This window comes from Alexandromys fortis, unplaced genomic scaffold, assembly GCF_014885135.2.
Source record: "Alexandromys fortis isolate MF-2015 unplaced genomic scaffold, M_Fortis_MF-2015_v1.1 scaffold_45, whole genome shotgun sequence".
NCBI classification, from domain to species: Eukaryota; Metazoa; Chordata; class Mammalia; order Rodentia; family Cricetidae; genus Alexandromys; species Alexandromys fortis.
The window spans coordinates 5,192,090-5,208,129 of NW_026067926.1; the positions used below are offsets into that span (position 1 = coordinate 5,192,090).

Sequence of the window (16,040 nt, forward strand, 5' to 3'; positions counted from 1 at the left end):
CTCTCTCTCCCCCTCCCCCTCTCTCTCCCCCTCCCCCTCTCTCTCCTCCCCTCCCCCCTTTTCTTTTTGGCTCTGGCCTGGCACCTGCCCTTATTAGTGTGAACCACGTTGCCTCGCGCTCACAGTCCAAGATCATCAGAGCCAGCCACAGCTGTCTGCTTCTCCGCGGGAACCTGCCCCTGCCAACAACCCAGACCCAAGAGCTGTTTTCACAGTTTAGGCAGCTCATGAGTGTTGCTGCTTGAAAAATCTCTGCGACGGCTGTGGTCCAGAGCTCAGGACCTATCCTTGGATGTTTTCAGTCATTGGCGATATCCAGTCAGGGTTAGTAACTCTTTAAACTTTGTGCAAATTACAACGTGACATCTTCTCTCAAGGGAACAGTGGCCGGCACACCTGAAACCTTGGTCAAACCTTTGAGCACCTGCCAATCTCAATGACAAAAATGAAGTAGCAAAACCTACCTTCTGATCCTGAGACGATTCGATGATGCAGTCATGGAGTGTGGACAGTGGAAGACCCACTCGTGTTTTCTGTTGGGGAGTAAACCCAAAGAAAACTGTACTGTTTCTAAAGCAATAAGACATAGATTGGTTTCTCAATGCCATTTTGTTGCTAGTTAGTTTTTGTTTGTTTGTTTGTTTTTTTTTCCAGAGAGAATCCACTAATTACATTTATGCCTATGTGTGATTGGGCATTCGTATGGTTTATCTTCCTACTTTTGCGAATCTGTGTGAGTCCTTGGTTTTAATTCTTTAGATAAGAGGCTGAGGACCTGGGAAACCCTGTCCTTCTTAATGATAGAATTACAAGTGTATGCGGCTCAAAACACACTATTAAAAAATGTTTTCTTTCTCTTCTTGGACTTTGAATGTTCTTGGTGAAAAGACTCTTGATTTGACTTTGGGAAATTACTACTCTACTGGCCTTTTAATCTTTGGCATCAGTTGTGTGCTTCCGTGAATATGTGTATGTCCTGGGAAAGATGACTTGTCTCAGGCCTTATACACATACACTCCTCCCATACACACCAGCTGCTAGAACACAGTGAGACTGCTCTTCACATTGCCCTATCTATTCCACCGTACTTTTTGGATGTTTCTGTTCTCAGAATACTCAAGACCTTGTCTCCACCCTGGTAAATGCTGCTCTTTCTTGTTTCTAGAAGGGAAAAGGGGGTATTTCAGCAACAGCTTTAAATCCATACATAATATATTCACAAGTGACTCATCTAAGTCTATAACGAAGGGGATAAATGTTCAACAGGGAAATCTTTATTATGTGAATATATTTACAGAAAATTACACACACACACACACACACACACACACACACACACACACACACACGCTCCTGTCCAGACCCAAGTAGAGTTGAATGAAGACATCCTAATCGCTGACTGTAACTGAATCTCAAGGCACCGCTTTTGCATGATCACTTTCTGGGTTATCTACGTTGGCAAAGGTCAGGAAGACTTGCTCCAGGGTGATCTGACTGATGGAATAGTCCTCTAAATTGTATTGCTCTTTTGCTTTCTCCAGTATGCCAAACACCTTCAGCAGCAACAGAAGACATGCAGTCACCATTGACAAGTTCCCTCCAGACCCCGACCCAGAGAAGTCCCTCCTTCTGCTCCCCAATGTCCCCTGGGCTCACACTAGAGGACAGAAGGACAAAAGGGTGAGAGGGGAAAGCTGGAGGAATAGGTAATTGAGAAACCAAGAGCAGGCAGGTCTCTGTCCAGTTCTCTCGATGGACATAGACTAATCATGGGATTTAGGGGCAGAAATAAAAGGCAACTAAATTCTAAAGGTATTTAAAAAGCAACATAAATGTGCTCCTGCCTCACAATGCTAGGCACGATTCCACTGCCTGGACCCCAGCCTCCCCATCGTTAGTCCTTGCCTATGTTAGTGTATACAAGTGCATGGTTTCAGGCATCACCTTTCCCCAGCTGTTGTCCTTGCTGGGAATGTAGTAATTAAGGATCCCTTGATTCTCTTGCTTCAGCTTACTGCCTAGGGCAGAAAAATAGGACAGGTGAGTGATCTTACCGATTTCATTTAAAACTGCCAAAATAATGTTACATCTACATAGTAGTATATACAGTGAAGAAACTAAATGGGTCTAGACATAAGTGGATAGGATCAAGTGTTCAAAAGCATGAGCCTTATGGGGGACATTCTCATCCAAGCCACTAGAGCCAGCATGGCTACTGTTTTCAGAAGATTTATTACTGAGGAAACCGTATTGTCGTGGAATACAAGGCAGTTATTGAGCATACATTGTTCAACTCACAAGTCTAATGTTAGATACTGGTCCTCCTAAAATTAACATGAGTCTTTACTGCTAAACCAGTGCTGAGAATGTGAGCTGGGGCAATGCACTCCTGGTCACGCATCTTCCTATGGTGGCTTTGGAGGGGAGCAGGGATGACACTGCCTCAATATTCTTGTGATTATACAATCTTGCTGCCACGTAAAAGGAAATACCCAGACAGCATACAGGCCACCAAAGTCTGTTAGTTTGCTTTACAAGTGTGTAAGAATTCACTAGTACAATCAGAAGGAAAATAGTAGTATCCTGTATGAATTTTGAACACATACTTGTTTATATCTGAATTGTGTATTTGTAGAATAAATTGACTTGGATTTAAAAATTGAAAGTAACTCATATGTAGTTATTATGATATGGGATTTTCTTTAATATCAGCCCTAAAGCATGCATTGCCACACAAATTTTTTTATTATATACTGTTTCAAACACAGAACTTAATTATTTGAAATCAACACACAGGAAGCCTCCCATTCAGGTCAAATAATAACAAAGTAGCTGATCCCACATGACACCTTCTAGCCTCTGCCCCAATGAAATGTCTCCAGTGCCTTCAGTGTAATTGAGTAAAATAACCCATTATACGTTATTTTCTTTTGTTCTTATCTTAATGGTTTGATTTTGCCCATTTTTAGTCCTCATACTTGGTAGATAAGTCATCTACCCCCGATCTATATTTTAAGCCCAGTTGGGTAAAGTTTCTAATCCTTCTTTCATTGAACACTGTTTAAAAGGTTTACTCATGGCATTTCATATTGTCATAGTTAACTCATTATCTTTTCTGCATCAGTCAGTATATTAATATCCTATACTTTACTTTCATTTGACTGCTGAGAGTTGTTTCTTGTATCAAAATGTTCTGATTATCTTTTTTTTTTTAAATCTAACCCTTAGCACAGGTGATTTAAATGTTTACAGTCTGTTTCTAGACATGGAATTTCTGGGTCACTGCCCTTTTCAGTATTTTTTTAAGTCAAATTTCAGCTTACATTTGAAGATACAGAGAACTGCAGAGATGCTGCCCCCACCATTCACAATGAGACTCTTTCTTGAATATGTGTGTTCTGTGATAGGCAAACACTGAACAAATGACTAAGGCAGCTGTTGTTTTAAAACATTGTCAAAGATTTGTGTAACATGGAGAGCCTGCTTGTTAGGGTTTCTGTCCTGCCCAGTACCCCACAGCTGGCAAGCCCCAAAGAAAATCACACAGAGAGTCTGCATTACTTATAATTGTAATAAAAATAAGATTGGCCCATTAGCTCAGGCTTCTTATTAGCTCTTGTAGCTTTTATTAACCCATTGTTCTTATATATGTTAGCCACACGGCTCGGTACCTTTCTCATCAGGGCAGCTCACATGCTGCTTCTTCGGTGGTCTGGGCTGGAATGGGGGAAGAGCTTCCTTCTTCCCAGAATACTCCTGTTCTCATCACCCCGCCTCTACTTCCTGTCTGGTTGACCTGCTTATACTTCCTGCCTGGCCAATCAGCATTTATTTAAAACATGATTGACAAAATAAAGACAATTCTCCCGCACCAGATTGGAGGATGGCTCAGTTGGTAAAGTGCTTGCTGCATAAGCATGGGGACCTAGGCTTGAATCCCAGAACCCACATAAAAGCCTAGGTGTGGTGGCATTCACTTCTAATTCCCTGTGTTGGAAAGGTAAAGACAGGTGACTCTCTGGGGCTCACTGGCCAGCCAGCCTAGCCTACTTGGTCTTGGTGAGGTCTAGACCAGTAAGAGGTTATGACATGGCAATAACACAACACAACACCGTGTCTGGGGAGATGGCTCAGTCAAGAAAGTGAGTGCTGCCCACATATGGGGACCTGAGTTCATATCCCCAGCACCCACATAAAGCTGGGAGTGCTAGCCTATGCTGTCACCCCAGTGCTAGCAGGGCGGAGACTGGTTATTCCTAGAGTCAGTTTTGTCAAATTGGGAAGCTTCATACTGAGTGAAAAGCACTGCCTCAAAAGACAGAGAGCAACTGAGGACCTCACTGACCTGAGGACTACACCGACCTCTGTCCTCCACAATCATATGTATGTACACATACACTTGCATGTATAGGAGCACATACCCATATGACAAAGACATACACTACACACCTATGTGTGTTGTGTGCAGGTAATATGGGTGGCTCTAATGGAAGGATATCTGAGGTTTTCTTCTGGATTCCTCATGCATACACACATGTGAACATACAGTGAGACACACACACGTGCACACATGCTTGAGCTATTCATTCTGCTTTGCTTCTGCTTGTCACTGACTTACTTGACTGTTGGTCTACAGAGTGAGCTAGACTAAAGGGCAGTGATTTCATTAGAATATGCCTTGGTGCTTGACTTTAATGTTCGGTCTGTCTTCTTTGGCTTCAGGAACACGACTGACAAGTTTCAGTACTGCTTCTCTTCTGCTGACCTCACTCCCTTTGTGACCGGCTTCCCTGGCCTGTCCCTGCCTTACTTCACTTTCCCACAGATCCATATATACATTAGTTTGTTTTTCCCTGTTGTTCTCTTCTGCAATATCCATTTCCTTTGCACACTGCATGTTGTTTATTCTTTAGTTAAGTATTTACGAAACTTTGCTGAGAAAATCCTCTCCAAGGCTGTTGGCTGTCCTGTAGATCCTTCTATTGTTTCGTCAGCCAGTTTCTTTGTTCTTCTATCATGGTGTCTATCCCACTTGTGGCCCGTTGTGAGGTAATGTCTTTCTGTTTTATAGCACTGTGCTTCCATCATGCCAGGGTTTCTGCTTTTCACTGGCAGCGCTTTCTGCGGAGATCAACCACAACCTTGCCAATTCCTTGTGCCTGTGGGAGATGAATTGCCTTGTAGTTTAGGAATGTAGGAAGTGGAGTAGGGCAAAAATGCTTGTAGCTTCACAGCTGAGAGTCTTCTAGGATCTATTAACAGACAGCAGCAAGGGAGCTCTGCCACATGCTCTTCCGAGTCTCCTTCTAATCCAAGCCTGGCTAAGGGGCACTTTCCTCCAGAGCAGAGCTGTGCTTTCGTCTGCTTGGAAGAAGATGCTGTGGAGGACTGACTTTTATCCACTTTGAAGGCCCTGCCTTTATGTGGCCCTCTCAGCATGCGCTCCCCAGAGACAGCCCAAGGCATCACCTCAGATCCCAGCAAAGGCATGGCCGTTAGCTTCTAGGATTTATTTTTCTGTTTTATTTCTTTTATATTTTTCTTTCCTGTTATTAATTTTTTATCTTTGAGGCTAAGAGGGAAAATACCTTATTTTTGAGCCTATTATTTCATTAAAACATATTGTTACAATTTTATAAGATTCTAGATTAATTTTACATACAATGCTTTTCAGAGATAAAATCTATATTGAAGACAAGAATCATCCTATTTCTGACATTTTTTAATAAAACAAATATATGGTTATTTAAATTTCCTTGAGTTTATATAAAACTTATATGCTAAAAGCATCTGCTTTCTTGTGGTAACCCCACAAGAAATACTTACTCAACTGCCCTCTGGCTAAGGTTTATTTCTTATTTTTAAGGATTAATATTTACTCATTCTTTACTCAAGAACCATATAGGGAAGGGCTTACACTTAAGGCCTTTCTCAAGCCCACATTCCCTTAAGATATGTGTGTCCACATCCTTAGTGGGGGTTAGTATTTGGTGTTCCTCTGTCAAGTGCCACAAATAAACAGAAGAGCTAACAGCAAATCAACTTCTTGGACCACAGGCACCACAGAAAATAAAACTTTGTTGAGTATTCAAAAATGTTTGCGAATGGGCACATAAGCAGATCTTTAACTCTCAGGACATACGCACCTGCATTCCCATACCATGTCATTATCACCACGGCCCAGGACCACACGCCTACTCCCACACGCCTACTCCCTGCTGGCCTTCACTTACTGTGTGATCAAAGCTTCTCCTGTGTTATTTCCCATGGCTTTAGACTGTAAAATTCCAAATCCTCAGCTTAACCCTAGAGGGACTTCTGTTGTTGTTTTGCTCAGCCCAATAAAGTGGAAATGAAGATAAAGCCCACAGGTGCGAGAACCCTTGATGGGAGAGTGCTTTTAAGTTCGGGAGAGTGAGGTGAGAAACGGAAGCAAAAGTAGCATCTACAGTCTGCACTGTATCATGTGGCTAGCAGACCGGTTCTTGTTGGATTTAACGTACCAAACGGAATTACTTTTTAAAAAATTTTTCTTATCAAATGAATACTTTATTAGAGTCATAACATTTATAAAATTTCTTGTCACCACTGAGTTATCAGATTTTTAAGAGCAACCAACATCAGAACAGAAATTCTTGAAAGAAACCATACTCATTTGCATTTCAAAACCATATCCTGGCTGAGACAGCAAATGATCAGAGTTACAATTTTTTGTTTGTTTGTCTGTGTTTATTTTTTGAGCAGGGTTTCTCTATGCAGTAACCTTAGCTGTCCTGGATCTAACTCTTGTAGACCAGGCTGGCCTCAAACTCACAGAGGCCTGCCTCCACCTCCTAAGTGCTAAGATGAAAGGCGTGCACCACCACCACCGGCAAGAGTTAGAATTCTTAATACAAGACAAAAATACTTAATATTTTTCACAGATTATGTTATAGCCTGAATTTTTTATCTCTTTCAAAATGCACGCACTGAAGTCCCACCTCCCCAGGAGACTTTGGAGATAGGGTCTTTATGGAGGTAACTGAGACTAAATAAGGTTTTTTAAGTGTGACATTGCTGATCCACTGGGACTGGTATCCTTTGGGGAAAAAAGAAAAAAGAAAAAACAAAACTAGACACCAGGGCACCAGGGAAACGCAAAAATACAGAAAACAGCCTATGAGAATAAAGTGGGAAGATGCTGTCTGCAGTGTAAGCCAGAGAGGTCTCAGAAGACACCAGGGCTGTTGGAGACTTGATCTTGGACTTTCAACCCCCAAAGCTGTGAGAAAATAAATGCTGGTTAAGCCACCCACTCTGTGGTATTGTGATATGGGAGTCAGTCCGAGTAGACTGATATGGATCATATTTTAAAAAATTGGAATTGCTTAAAAACAAAACCCAAACCTTCAAACTTTAAATTCTATGACTTCGGGCAGGAGAGATGGCTCAGCGGTTAGGAGCATTGCGTGCTCTTCCAGAGGACCTGAGTTCAATTCCCAGCAACCACATGGTGGCTCACAACCATCTGTAATGAGGTCTGGTGCCCTCTTCTGGCCTGCAGGCATACACACACAGACAGAATATTGTATACATAATAAATAAATAAATATTTTTAAAAAATTCTATGATTTCTCGTTCACACACGAGACTGACAAATTCTTACCATTTTTTGAACATTTGCATAAACAGAAACAGCTACAGGCACAAACCTCTTCCAAAGAACTCATTATTAGGTGTCAGACATATAAAAGCCTCACAGGAAACCATGGTTACAGATGGTCAGACAACAGACATGACTTACCCGGCAAAGTTAACCTGACCGGACTTACCTGGGAAAACCTGGGCAATAAATCCTTCAAAGTCCTTTATTACATCGTCACCAGTGTCCGTTTTGAACTTGACATTCATGATGTAAACATTGCCAAACTTGTTCTTGAGGTGCTGAGGGCTCCCCAGGCACACGAACTTTCCCTGCACCATGATGGCCAGCCTGGTGCAGAGAGCTTCACACTCCTCCATACTAGAAAAGCAAGATGCCAGAGGACATAAGGCAGAACTATGTTATTTGAATGTTAGAGGACATCCAAATACCCAATGTTTTGTGAGCCTCTTGAAGAGATAATTCTCGCTTGCCAGTTATTAGGGCCATAGGGAATGGAGGTATTTTAAAATTCAGAACAGGAGAGGACCAGCTCTTCAAATGGAACAGCTCATAAATATCTTCCCCTTACATATTCAAACATTTCTTAGGATTAAATGTTAAGAAGCTCACATACTCAGGCAAGTTTTCTATACACTATTCCTGGCCCTGGGCATTTCCTCCTCATAGCCATAGAATTCTGCCCTCGCCCATTGTGAGCCACACCTGTGAGAGGTTATGATGATGACCTTGCCACTCTCTCGCGTCCTTATCACTGTGTTCCAGAGCCTGCGCCGGGCTAACGGGTCCATGCCAGTGGACGGCTCATCTAGGAAGACGACGGACGATTTCCCCATTATGGCGACAGCGGTGCTCAGCCTGCGTTTGCTTCCTCCGCTTCAGAGTGAGGAAGGGAGGGAAAGAGAAGTGGAAGCACAGATAGCTTTATAGTACAGTAATTTAGTAGGTAACATATCAAATTAGTACTCGGACTTTAGTTACAGGGGAAAAAAAAAACGCTGATTACACGTGACTGTACTGGGACATGAGACCAAACCCAACTGTACACAGAAATTTGCTTTCATCTGCAATGCAGAATGATGACTTTTGCTTATTCCATTTATTTTTAGCTATATTATCAGTTAAATTCAGATTCTTATTCTTGTAGTTCCTTGGGATTTTCTAACATATGAGCTACATGGCAGTCAGCCAGAGCAATACAGAGAACCTCATCTTTGTCCTTTATGAGGAGACAAAGAGCCACAGCAAGGCAGAAAGAGAAACACTCATTTGTCTAGTTCACTGACTAGAATTCAAATTGGACCAGGCCTGAGAATTTATCATTAAAAAAAAAAAGAAAAAGGTGTGATGCTCCTAGGGTCTGCTCCATTGCAGAAGAACACCTGAGTACTCCAGCCCTTGCCTGCCTGTTACGGAGCTTGTTTAGACAGGCGGCAATCCATCCCACAGCTGTCAGATCCCAAACATGGGAGATGTCAGAATACGGCCACAACGGAAACAGCAGCACGTGATCTCACCTCAAGGTGTAAATAAACTTCTCGGCTTGTGGTTGCAGGTACAGCATTTCCAACAAGTTGTCCACATAGGGTCTAATACTGTTCTCTGGAAGCCCCCACACCCTGGCATACATTGTCAAGATCTCCCGAGGGGTCATGAAATCCAGCAAAGCATCAAACTGTGGACAATAGCCAATTTTTGACCTTACCTAAAATAAGAGAACATTGATAGAGATAAGACAACTACCTCACTGAGCATCACACAGTGAGTATGAATACCACTAAAAAAACCCCTCAAAGTTTTCTGACCTGTGGCCTGGGAACAAATTGATGCCCTTCTAGCAAAGAACTTTGTATCTTCCAGTGGTCACAGCATCACCATGGCCGGGGTGACTGCATGTATTAGAACTCTAAGGCATGAAGAACTTCATGCATGAAGGTGCATGTGCCCAGGATAACTGTTATAAGCTGACATTAGAGTTAGAGCAATACAAGGATATTTGCCTGGAGGAGGCCGGACTACCATTTCTTAACCTATAGTCTTGGTAAGGTTAATCAGTAGTGTGAAGTCTATGCTCAACAAGTAAATAAATACTTTTGAAATTTGGAACATGGTTCATTAACACACCTTTATTATTCTGTCCCAAGGAACACCAGGTTATCGAGACTGAAGCCTGCGGTGGAAGTGGGAGGATAATTAGCAATGTCTAGGCTAGGTTTAAGAAGACCCCGAATTCTTCTGTGCGATGATAAATGGATGAGAGGAGTGTTGTGGGATATTTTGATCCCACTCTGATACTCCTGAGACTGACAAGAAAACAAACCTTTAATCAGAGGGCAGAGATAGCTACTAGCTGACCAGAATTAGCCATAGAGGTTTTGGAGGATCCAGGACATATAGAGAGACATAGGAAGTACTAGGGAGGGACTTAGAAAGATGACTATAGAGACTGAGGTTAACATAGGTTAACTACAGCTGACGAAGCATTATGAATGAGAAGACGCCTCTGCAGGTGTAGCTATTTCTATACCTGCTTCAACAGGTATGGTATCCAATACAACAACATACTTTACAAGTTTCTTGGTTCACATGAATTTTTCAATAAATGTCAAGTACAGCTGCATAATAATGAAAGGGAGGCAGGAAATAACCTCAGCTGAGTTGTTTTGTAGTGAGTTATTTTGTAATTTGAGAGCTAGGTCGTATATCTAAGATAAGCATGGATTATTTCAATTATCCTATTAAGGGTGCATTCTTAGAAACACAAAAAAAATTTAACAAATCCTAAAATCAGGGACAAGGCAAGGGTGTCTATTCTCTCCAATTACATTCAAAATAATGCTTGAAGTAGTAGCTTCATCAATCAGCATGGTCTATTAGGTGCTTCTTGATTTTTCCTCTTCCTTTAGGTGGGACTAATGGCTGGAGCTTGTTGGAGTTGATCATTTCCTTCGTCCTGGTCTTTCAGACCCTGGTTAAATAACTCCACCTATGTGCAAACTTCTTAAGGACAGAACATTCTGTGTATTGGTTCCTGTCGCCTTCCTCCTGCAGGCTGTCCAAGGGATTTTTCTCTGCCAGTCACACTAAGAACCTGATTGAACCCAAGGAGATAAAATTCACAGAAGTATAGAAGTGCCAGCCAAATGACCAGCTTCCTGTTGAAGTTCTATATGTGTTAAGATTTGCTCTGCCCAAGCTACCAGCAATTCACCATTAAAGGTGCAGTTCTCCTGCCCCAATATTGGTTCCCCCAGAGTTCCTACTCTGAAGTTGTTATGTCTGGGTCTGGATGTCTATTCTGTCTATGTGCTTGCATGCATACGAGTATGGGAATTCGCACAAAGGTCAGTGGACAACTTTTACTTTATTTGAGGCTGGCTATCTTGATATTCACCACTGTATACACTCAGCTAGCTGCCATTCTCCCATCTCTGCCTTCTTGTCATAGGAATGCTGGGACTGCATAGGAGCATCCTGCTGTATCTGGCTGTTACCGGGCTCTGGGTATCCGAACTCAGAATGTTAGGTTTGCACGACAAGCACCTGAACCACAGCCATCTCTTCGGCCCTGCCCTGGAGTTTTGTGCCAGATTAAGTAGTGATTCATATTTCACTTTCTCAGGGCCTTAATTTGGGGTGTCAGCTGGTTCCCAGTAAGACAGATCTTACTGTGTAGACAAGGCTTGCCTAGGATTCTAGAGATCCACATGCTTCTGCTTCCTGAGTGCTAGCATTAAAAGCATGTACCACCATGCACATCTCGTTCAGAGTTTTGTCAAGTTTCTTCTAGGCTGGAGACTCTGAGTCTAATGGATGTCTCCACACACCAAGCACATCGTGTGGTGTGCTAGAGGGGCTGCTGGGAGGTTGCATTTCACTCAGACGACTCTGCCCTTCATACCTCCATGTGTCCCCTTACATTTTCCTTCTCTTTCTAGAAGCATCCGATGGAATGCATTGAATCATCTCAATACCTGTCACCAGTCCTCTCTGGGGGCTCCTGCCATTTGCCTCCCGTCTGCACCCCAAAGGCACCATGCTTCTCACCTTCAGACTGTACACTAGCATACCTTTCGGATATTTTCTGTGATGCTGTAGCCGTCAATGAACACATCCCCAGACGTAGCAACCTCTTCTCCAGTCAGAATTTGAAAGGTAGTAGTTTTTCCAGCTCCATTTAGTCCAAGCAATCCAAAACACTCCTCCTTTTGGATGGTGACAGAGATATTTCTCACAGCCAGAATGGGTGGCACTTTAAAATATATCTTAAAAACAAAGAAAATACAAAATACACGGAATTATGTATTCGGATGGGTCAGACACACAGTTTCAAACCTTTACAGACCACAGTACTTCAGACTGTTCATAAGAACCCTTCTTGGAGAACAGGCATAGATCCGAAAGGCCCACAGGGATTCCTTGGTGCTCATCTTGGGGAATGGAGCCATGCGCTGGCCCTGGAAAGACATTACCTTTACAAGCTCCTTAATGAGCACAGTAGAGTTCAGGGACTCTTGAGGATGCTGCAGGATAGCTTCCCTTTCATTTTGTACATCTTCATCTTCAGATTCCGCAGATAACTCTCGGGACAGTCTAGCCTGTATTGTGAAGACAAGAGTGGATGGTAGATACTGCTTGAGCATCTGCTCTAGACTGGATGAATTCATGAAGGTTAAACGAGGATTATTTCAGAATGGAGATCAGTGAAATGGATAAAATATGTCAAAAAGAAAAAAGAAAGAAAGGAAGGAAAGGTAAAATTAAAAAAAAAAACAAAATTTGGTGGTTTAGAGATATTGACAAGGCCCTAGCAAGGGTAATCAAGTAAAATATAATAAAAAAGAGTAAGTGGGGGATAAACCACAAATTTCTAATAAACGTCAAATATACAAAAATAAATTGTAAGCAAATGAGTCCTTCTCCTGGCGTCTGTGAGGATTTCCCTGACTCTGTACCCGGGTCTTGACCTGAGGAATCCATCTGCAGCTCTTTCAACAGCCACTGCTTCACTGCTTGATCTGCCCCCACCCCATGTCTTGAATTTACCCCCTTAAGTATTACGCATTCACCCAGATCTTAGTTTGGTTCCTACAGGATACAGTTTCAGTATTTTATACTTTTTAAAATCAAACCCTCATTCCCGTGCCTGCTATCTGTCTGGTCTCTGCTGTGGTGCCCATCCTGGGCCCTTTCTCTGGACTATCCATGAACTCCTCCTCTCCCCTCTCCTGCGAGGCCTACGGAAGCTGAGTTCTGTGCAGCATGCATTGTTACACTGAGCAGCAGTAGGTACTTAAGGGATAGATCGGAAATGTATTACAACCTTGGAATTGCGCATCAGGTTTTACTTCTAAGGAACAATACTTCTGGTGCTGGCCAGCTATTGCTGATTTGGCCTGATTCCCTAGTCCTGAGGCTATTTCTTCCTTCATTCTGAATAGGAAACTCCCATCAGCTTTGGACACCAAGCTGCCTCTAATGGTGTCCTCAAGGCTGAGTCTGTGTTATTGTGTCTTCCCAAACTATAAGACACAGCCTGGAAACTCCTGCCTTCTACGCCTCACTTAATTCCAATATTCATTTCTATAAGCAGTAAAAGAACCAGTGGGGGACATGTTACATAAGCAAATTTTCAAAGTATACCCTAAATTTACTGCATCAGAAACACAGGAGGCATGGTGTAGACCAGCAATTTATAGTGTAACAAGGCCTGTGCATACGTCTGAGGCATGCTGTGGATGAGAATACCTATCACATGGCCTTACGCTCGAATGTGTGTTCTATGGATTGGCAACTTGGGAACTTTTACAAAAGCCAGAGTCAAATTGGGACAAATGGGCTGATGGGGGAGGAAATGTGCAGCTAACATACAAATTATTCAAAGGAAAAATTCCAATAATAATCAGTGCATTACAACAAAATCACAAAACTGACATTTTATGTAGACTTCTGATTCATGTAGATGTCAGTCAACATACATTGATTTTCTTGATCCACTGCTATGATTTGAGTATGAAATGTTTTCCAGTGGTTTAGTTCCCAGGATGTGGCATGATTTGGAAACCAAGAAGGAGAACCGAGCTGAAGGAAGTAGGTCCTTGGACTTGGCCCCCCTTTTTTGTTTCATCCTGTGCTTCTTCACCCTAGGGTTCAAATCAAGATCCTCAGCCATACTCTCCTGCAGCTATGACGCTCTGCCCAAGCACATGGGGACAAGCAACCAGGAGTGGAGCCTCTGAAGCCATGAGCAAACAAATCTTTCCTCCAGTTGTTCCATCAGGTGTTCTGGTCATAATGATGGTAAAGCCAATCAACCCAGTAATGGAATGAAACGTGTATGAATGCACTTTTCATTTTAAGAGTTAACTCTAACCCACATCAGGACAGTGTGCAAACTGAGAGATTTTTGAAACACTCAGTCCTAAATAGTATGTTTGCATCAAACCCCTCCCTTAAGGGCTCAGGGAATATGATGGTTTGAATAAAAATGGACCTTGTGGTAATTTTAATGTAACTGGCCCCCATTAGCTCATAAGCTCATAGGGAGTGGCATTATTAGGCGCTGTAGCCTTGTTGGAGTAGGTGTGGATATACTTGGTGGAGGCAGGCTTTGAGGTCTCATATATGCTCAAGACACTGCCCCGTGTCTAGGCCACTTCCTGTTACCTTCAAGATAAAGGACTCTCAGCTACCTCTTGCCTGCATGTGCCATGCCTCCCATCATGATGATAGTGGACTGAACCTTTCAACTGTAAGCCAGCCACCCCAATGAAATGTTTTCCTATGTAAGAGCTTCTGTGGTCATAGCATCTCTTCACAGCAATAGAACACTAAGACAGGGAGCTATGTGGAAGAGGAGGCAGAAAAACTGTAAGAGGTAAAGGGAATAGATGACACCAAAGAAATTAAGCCTTCTAGACACAACAGGATGGACACACAGATGAACTCCCAGCGACTGTGGCAGCATGCACAGGGCCTGCTGCACATGCGAGACAGCATGCAAGCACCAAGAGGGGGACGTGGACATGAGCTCCATCCCTAATCAAGAAGCTATCTCCAACTGACGCCCACTTACAAAGGAAAACTTAGCTTTTTCTAATGGAGTCTCACTGGGTATATAAACCACACGTAAGGACAGGCCCCCGTGCCCAGCAGGAGACAACTAACACAAAATGAACTCACAGGCAGGTATTTTGTAGATTTTTTTGGTCTCAGTTTTTGCTTTGTTCAGGTATATTCTGTCTTATGGCCTTCTGTTTGTATGATATAGGTTCCGATTTTGTGATTTTATGGGTTGTGTGTGTGTGTGTTTGTGTTTCTTCTTTTTTTGTTCTATTCTGGTTAGTTTGTTTGGCTGTTGTTTTCTAAAGAGAGAGAGAAAGAAAGAAAGAAAGAAAGAAAGAAAGAAAGAAAGAAAGAAAGAAAGAAAGAAAGAAAGAAAGAAAGAAAGGGCATAGAGTTGGGTGGGTGGGGAGGATCTGGGGGAATAATGATCAGAATATGTGGTATGGAAAAAACCGTTTTTCAATAAAAGTATGTTTAAAAATGAGTACCTTAAGGTCTACATTCTGTTACTTACCTTACTAAATATCTTATAAATTCCAAAGAAAACACAGCGATATACAAATGCTTGTAAATTCCATGAGGTAAGCTCCAGAAGGAAAATGAGGAAGAGGTAAGCCGCTCCTGTGGCAGCCATGGCAATCACATGTCTTCCAATTGAGCTTTGGCTCATACTGTATACAGAAATATCAACTGATGGCGAGAAGACCAACACAAGAATGTTAGCAGAATGAGATGTCACCTAGGTGCTTGAGTTGAGATCCCTGCCTTCACTCCCCCTCATGAGCAGATCCGCTGTCAGCTATTAGCAGAAATGTTTTGCAGTAACCCACAAAACATAAAAATAAGGATGAGACATCTCTGTGTTCTGTGGGCCTGAATAAAAATCCATACTGAGAGACTGAGAGAAATGTAAGGCTATGGAATGTATCTCAGTTCCCATTCCAGAAGACAGCGTACCAGCACACAGAAGAAACACCCCCAGGCAAGGAGAAGGTGGGGAGCAGATACCCGTTTCCATATTGTTCTAAAGACCCTCTTGGGAACCCTATCAGAAGACTGAACGTTGGGCCACACATAAAGTCAAATAAAAAGAAAGTAAGCAGGTAAAACAGAGTCCATAGAACCATTTTATTGAATGAGAAATGCACCGGTCAATAGTGGTATATGCCAGCTAACACAGTTCTTCAGCTTAGCTGCTCTCTCTACTCCCAGAAGTGGGCAGAGCTTACCTGGATTGATTTAAAGAGAACTAGCTTTCAGGTATATCATCATTCCGTCTCCTGCCATGTGCCTTAAACACCACCCCAGAGGAATCTGCTACACTATGAGAAAA

At 42.5% G+C, this 16,040-nt stretch overlaps 1 protein-coding gene across 2 annotated transcripts in view; it reads right to left on the minus strand.

Moving 5' to 3' along the window:
• Nucleotides 1-1,368: 1,368 nt before the first annotated feature.
• Nucleotides 1,369-16,040, minus strand: part of LOC126502371 (phospholipid-transporting ATPase ABCA3-like) — a 91,353-nt gene continuing 76,681 nt past the window's right edge. Inside the window, exons 24-31 of one of the 2 annotated variants that reach the window (XM_050143317.1) lie at nt 15,222-15,397; nt 12,115-12,240; nt 11,713-11,907; nt 9,160-9,347; nt 8,348-8,518; nt 7,812-8,002; nt 1,945-2,018; nt 1,369-1,553 (exon numbers count right to left, since the gene is read on the minus strand). In XM_050143317.1, coding sequence (XP_049999274.1) covers nt 1,413-1,553; nt 1,945-2,018; nt 7,812-8,002; nt 8,348-8,518; nt 9,160-9,347; nt 11,713-11,907; nt 12,115-12,240; nt 15,222-15,397 — 1,262 coding nt within the window. In that variant the 3' untranslated portion in view covers nt 1,369-1,412. Of the gene's footprint in view, nt 1,554-1,944; nt 2,019-2,213; nt 5,160-7,811; nt 8,003-8,347; nt 8,519-9,159; nt 9,348-11,712; nt 11,908-12,114; nt 12,241-15,221; nt 15,398-16,040 lie in introns of those variants that run through there. The other variant, XM_050143316.1, reaches the window with a different exon arrangement.